Source organism: Rhincodon typus, chromosome 24 (genome assembly GCF_021869965.1).
Source record: "Rhincodon typus isolate 14 chromosome 24, sRhiTyp1.1, whole genome shotgun sequence".
Lineage (NCBI taxonomy): Eukaryota > Metazoa > Chordata > Chondrichthyes > Orectolobiformes > Rhincodontidae > Rhincodon > Rhincodon typus.
The window spans coordinates 4,795,472-4,801,471 of record NC_063355.1 but is presented as its reverse complement, the minus strand read 5'-3'; the positions used below and the strand labels follow the sequence as shown (position 1 = coordinate 4,801,471).

At 44.4% G+C, this 6,000-nt stretch overlaps 1 protein-coding gene across 1 annotated transcript in view; it reads left to right on the top strand.

Moving 5' to 3' along the window:
* depdc5 (DEP domain containing 5, GATOR1 subcomplex subunit) overlaps nucleotides 1-6,000 on the top strand; it is a 132,019-nt gene that overhangs the window by 815 nt on the left and 125,204 nt on the right. The window contains exon 2 of the mRNA XM_048611691.1: nucleotides 1,632-1,719. Within this exon, the coding sequence (XP_048467648.1) occupies nucleotides 1,632-1,719 (88 nt within the window). The remainder of the gene's footprint in view (nucleotides 1-1,631; nucleotides 1,720-6,000) is intronic.

The following is a 6,000-nucleotide window of genomic DNA, read 5'->3' as shown; positions in this document are numbered from 1 at the left end:
ATCTGATATTTCAACGTCCTGGGGGTTACCATTGACCAGAAACTCAACTGAATTCAGGACTGTGATGGAATACTCCCCACTTGCCCGGATGGATGTAGCTTCAACAACACTCAAGAAGCTTGATGCCAACCAGGACAAAGCAGCCGCTTGATTGGTACCACATCCACTCCCTGCATCACTGACGCTCAGTAGCAGCAGTGTGTACCATCTACAAGATGCGCTGCAGAAATTCACCAAAGATCCACAGATAGCACCTTCCAAACCCCTGACCACTTCCATCTAAAAGGACAAGGGCAGCAGATACATGGGAACACGACCCCCTGCAAGTTCCCCTCCAAGGCACTCATCATCCTGACTTGGAAGTACATTGCTGAATCCTGGAACTTCCTCCCTAACAGCATGCCAGATGTGGTCATCTCTTTTAACACAGTGCACGCTACAAACTCTGTTTCCAACCAAGTACATGAATAGGAAAATTTTGGAAGGATATGGGCCAGGACACAGGCGGCTGGGACTAGTTTAGTTTGGGATTATGTTTGGCATGGACTGGTTGGACTGAAGGGTCTGTTTCCATGCTGTATGACTCAATGACAGTTGTCTGAGACCCTCCTATTTTGCTTGCAATCCCAGTGTCATTGGATGAGGTGCCAACTGCACACTTATCAAGTCATGGAGACTATCTGTTTCCATTTCTGTCATGTTGCACAACTCTGTCCTTGTCTCTGTTCTCTCCTGCTGAAGCCTTTGTCTAAATCTTTGCAACCGCTGGATGTGACTATTTCAAAGTGCCCCCTGCTAGCCTCCCACCTTCTCCCTCCTGAAACTTGAGATTACCCAAAACTCTGCTGTCTATGTCTTAACTCATTAATTCCCAATAATCCATCACTCCTGTTCTTGTTGACCACATCGACTCCGAGTTAAGTAATGTGTCAATTTTAAATTCAAATCTGCTTTTAAATCCCTCCACAGCTTTGCCCCCTTCCTACTCTACAATCTTTTCTGCCCAAAAGCGCTCCACGATCTGTGCCCCTTCAATGCTGACTTCTTGACCTTTGCTGTTTTTACTTGCTGTCTTATTGAATGTAGAGCCTTCAACTTCTGGGCCATTAACATTGGAATTCCTTCTGTAAACCTCTCCGGCACTCTCCCTTTCTTTCCTCTTTACAATGTACCTTAAAACTAACCTCTTTGACTGAGATTTTGGTCAGCTGTGCTCCTTTTCATAAAAGCTGTTTCACAGAATGTGGGGATCACTGGTAGTTTCCCTTAAGAAGGTGATGATGAGCTGCCTGCTTGAATCATTGTCGTCTGTGTGGAGCAGATACACACCCAATGTTTTTAGAAACAGAGTTCCAGGATTTTGACCTGAAAGAACGGCAATATATTTCCAATGGATGGTGAGTATCATGGAGGGGAACTTGGATGTGTAGTGGTCCCATGTGTCTGCTGCCTTTGTCCTCCCAGCTGGTAAAGGGCACAGATTTGGAAGGTGCTGCTTCAACATATGATCCAGTGTGAAATGTGGCTTCTCAGTATTCCTGTGAAGCACCTGCATGTGTTTTACCATCCTGAAGCTGCTATACAAGTGCAAGTTGTTGTTATCTTCATATTTCCCATCTTGTTTCCTTCAGACTATGAACTGATGGTGAACCCCAAAGTCTTCCCTCAGGTGAAGCTGGGCGATATTGTGGAGATTGCATATATCAATGATGAGTACAGGTAAATACAGCAGCATCATTTCAATGAATTGCTTTTAGTTGCATGTTACTTCTTGTGATGCACAGAACCTTCCCTAAGATCTGTACAACACAAGAGGATAATGGTTTTTTTTTGTGATTTAACCTTCAGGGTTGCAACATCTTTAAACAGCCAACAACAGTTTGGTGCTATTTGGCTAGATGAGCAGCAACATCTCTGCACTTTTTGCCTTGCTTAAACTAAATTAGACCGAGTTTGAGAAGTTGACGTAGATGTGCGGGAATTTTGGAAGGTTACATGCATGGTTCAGTGCACTATTGATGTCAGCATCTGGACTTAGAGTCATACAGCATAGAAACAGATCCTTTGGTCCAACCAGTCCAAGCTGACCATGATCCCAAACCAAACTAGTCCCATCTGCCTGCACTTGGCCTGTATCCCTCCAAACCCTTCCTATTCATGAACTTATCCAAATGTCTTTGAAATGATGTAACTGTACCCACATCCATCACTTCCTCTGGAAGTTCAATTCATACATGAACCACTGTCTGTGTTTTTTAAAAAAAAAAAGTTGCCCCTCATGTCCTTTTTAAATCTTTCTCTTCTCACCTTAAAATTATGTCCTGTCATTTTGAACTCCCCGAGCCTAGGGAAAAGACCTTTGTCATTCAAAGGAGTCTCTACCCTTTTCTATGCCCCTCTTGATTTTGTAAACCTCCTACGCTCCAGTGGAACAAGTCCCAGACTTTCCAGTCTATTTTTACATCTCAAACCCTCCATTCTGGGCGACATCCTGGTAAATTCCTTCTGAACTCTCTCCAGTTTAACCATATGCTTCTGATAACAGGGCGACCTGCTTGTGTCACCTAATCCCAGAGTGGCATCAGGGTCGACCTGCCAAGGACCGTGGTTGAGATGGGAGTGTCACAGGATGGGTAGTCTTGACCGGTGACCCATCGCTGATGTACAGCATTGACTGAGGGTTGGGTCGCCTGGCTGTTTCTTTTGTGAAATGCATTTGCAGGGAGGGAAGGAACTGAACAGGAGGAGGAGAAAGTAACTTTAAAAACAGGAAAACAAGATGTCATCATTCCCTCAGAGCTTTGAGTAGGTGGGACGCCAAGTTGAGGTTGTACAGAACAGTGGTGAGACCTGTTCTTGAGTACTATATGCAATTCTGATTGTCCTGCTATAGGAAGGATATTGTGAAACTGGAGAGGGTTCAGAAAAGATTTACCAGGATGTTGCTGGGAATGGAGGGTTTAAAGTATAAAAATAAACTGGAAAGGCTGGGACTTCTTTTCACTGGAATGTAGGAAGTTGAGGAGTGACCTTGTAGAGGTTTATAAAGTCCTGAGGGGCATAGATAAAGTGAATAGCAAGGGTCTTTTCCCTAAAGTGATAAGTTCAATTTGAAAACTGGGTTATACTTTTAAGGCGAGAGGAGAAAGATTTTAAAAAGGACATGAAAGGCAACTTATTTTACACAGGGAAGGGTTCATGTGCAGAATGAACTGCCAGAGAACGTGGTGAATGCAGGTGCAGTTACACTATTTAAACAACATTTGGATAAGCTCATGAAAAGGAGAGGTTTGGAGGGATATGGGCTAAGTGCAGGCAGGTGGGATGAGTTTAGTTTGGGATTATGGTCGGACTGGACTGGTCGAACCAAAGGGTCTGTTTCCGTGCTGAATGACTTTATTACTCTATGACTCAAAGGGATCACTCTACTCTCAATCAGGACTCATCAAAAGTGGCTGATATTGTGGGGAGGTTACTCAGCTCCTTCAATCCCATTTCATTTCTCAGCGACACTGAACATGCTGTTAGGAAGGTCAATTTTGCCATACAGCAGACAGTGGTTGCAGTCCTGTGCCTGTGAGCCACGCTGTTCTGATGGGGAGAGGAACAAGAGGGTGTGGCAGCTAAAGGAGGGACCCAGAGGACAGTCGTGCAAGTGTGTCAGCCTCTGCAGCGGGTTTGAGGTTCTCTCAGTTTGTCTGGATGAGTGATGGCTATGGACTATGGAGCAAATTGGCCATGGTACAGGAAGCCATTCCTCTGGGGAGGGAGGGAGCCAGCTGGTTGTAGGGGACTGCATTGTCAGGAGGATGGACACTGCAGCAAAGAATATGAGTGCACCTACTCTGCTGACTATCTGCTGCCAGAGTTCAGGATATCTATTGTAGGCTGGAGAGGAACTTGCAGTGGGAGGGAGAGAATTCAGTTGTCCTTCCTCATGTATGCACCAATGACATAGGTAGAACTAGGAAGGAGGCTCTGCATAGCCAGTGTGAGGAGCTAGGCACCAAATTCAAAAAAAGAGACCCTCAAAGGTAATAACCTTTGAATTACTGCCTGAGCCACAAGCAAATTGACCAAGGGTGAACAGGTTACAGAGACGAACACGTGGCTGAAAGACTGGTGTGGAAGAGGTGTGTGCCAGTTCATGGGTCATTGGCACCTAAACTGAAGGAAGTGGTATCTGTACCAGTGGCACAGTTTACACCTGAACCATACTGGGGCTGGTGTTCTTGTGAACCACATAACTAGGGAAGCAGAGTGAGTTTTAAACTAAATGCTGGAGCAAGGGCCCACGTTTTAGAAGTTGTGGTGAATCAAAAAGCGGGGAGAAGTCAACAGAGGAAGGAATTAATGTGGGAAATGATCAACAGACAATGACAGGGACAGAAGAGAATGCAGACCTGAGAACAAATGAACAAATATCGAGGTTATAACAATAATTAAAGGACAAAACCATAAGGTACTGTATTTGAATTCATGTAGCTTTCAAAGCAAAACACAAGAACTAAGTACAAATTGAGATAAATTCCATCTGGTGGCCATTACTGAGATATAGCTGCAGGATGATGTGGAAAAGGACTTGAATATTGAAGGGTGTGTGATGTTTAGGAAGGACAAGAAGCTGGAGAGGGTGAAGGAGCGGCTCTATTAATTAAATATGATATTCACACAATAGAGAGGAATGACCTAAATCCAGGAAACCAGGATATAGAAACAGTCTGGGTAGAGATTAAGAATGATAAAGGTAAAAGGCCACCTGTGGGAGTTGTGTACAGATGCCTCCCAATAGTGTCCACATGGTAGGACAGAGCATCAAGGAAGAAATCATGGGGGCTTGTCGGAAAGGTGTAGCAGTTGTTCTGGGGGATTTCAACCTACATATCGACTGGAACAATCAGATGGGGAAATGTAGTCTAATAGAGAAATTAATTGAATAGTTTTTTGGACAGTGTTATAGCACCAAGCAGAGAGCAGGCCGTACAGGACCTGGTTTTGACCAATGAGATAGGATTAGTTATTGACCTTGTAGTGAGTAGTAGTGACCGTAAAATGATTGAACTGTACATGCAAACAAAGGGGAGAAGTGTCAGTCCAAGACGACTGTTTTAAATTTAAACAAGGGTGATTATGAGGGTGAAAGCAGGGCTAGTGAAATTAACTGGCAATTTAGTTTAAGGATAGGTCAATAGAGATGCTGTGACAAATATTTATGGGAATATTCCAGAATGCACAGAATAAATAAATTCAAGGGATGGACCCAGCATCCTTGGTTAACTAAAAAAAAACTAACGATCGCATCAGATGCAAAGAAAATACATAATTATGCAAAGATAGATGGCAGATCAGAAGATTGGACGCAATAAAAAGCAGCAAAGAATTGCTCAAAGATTAATAGGAGGTTGTGTGAGTTTGAATCTTTTTCTGATGTCTGTAATGAAATCTTTCCAACCTTTTGTCCAGTGTAATATAGTTCATAAAAAATATAGTTTTTTTTTGGTTGATAAACGTTTTGTAAGCGGTCCACTGGAAGACTATGATGAATATGTTCAGTATCTAGGATTGAACAAGCCAGGTTTTACTGTCGGCTTAACAGTATCTGACTCCTCCCTTCCCTTCCTTGACACCTCTGTTTCCATTTCCCCAGCACCATTGTCAACAGGGCCCTCAACCAGGTCCGACCCATCTCCTGCACTTCTGCCTTCACCCCTTCTCTTCCCTACTGCAACAGCGATAGGGTTCCCCTTATCCTCACCTACCGTTCCACCAGTACCGACATCCAGAAGATCATCAGACACCATTTCCACCACCTCCAGTGAGATGCCACCACCAGACACATCTTCCCCCTCCCCTCCCTTGTCCACCTTCCACAGGGACCGTTCCCTCTGGGACACCCTGGTCCACACTTCCTTCACCTCCCCCCCCGCCCCCCACACAGCCCGTGGCACCTTCCCCTGTAACTGGCAAAGGTGTAACACCTGCCCATTTACCTCCTCTGTC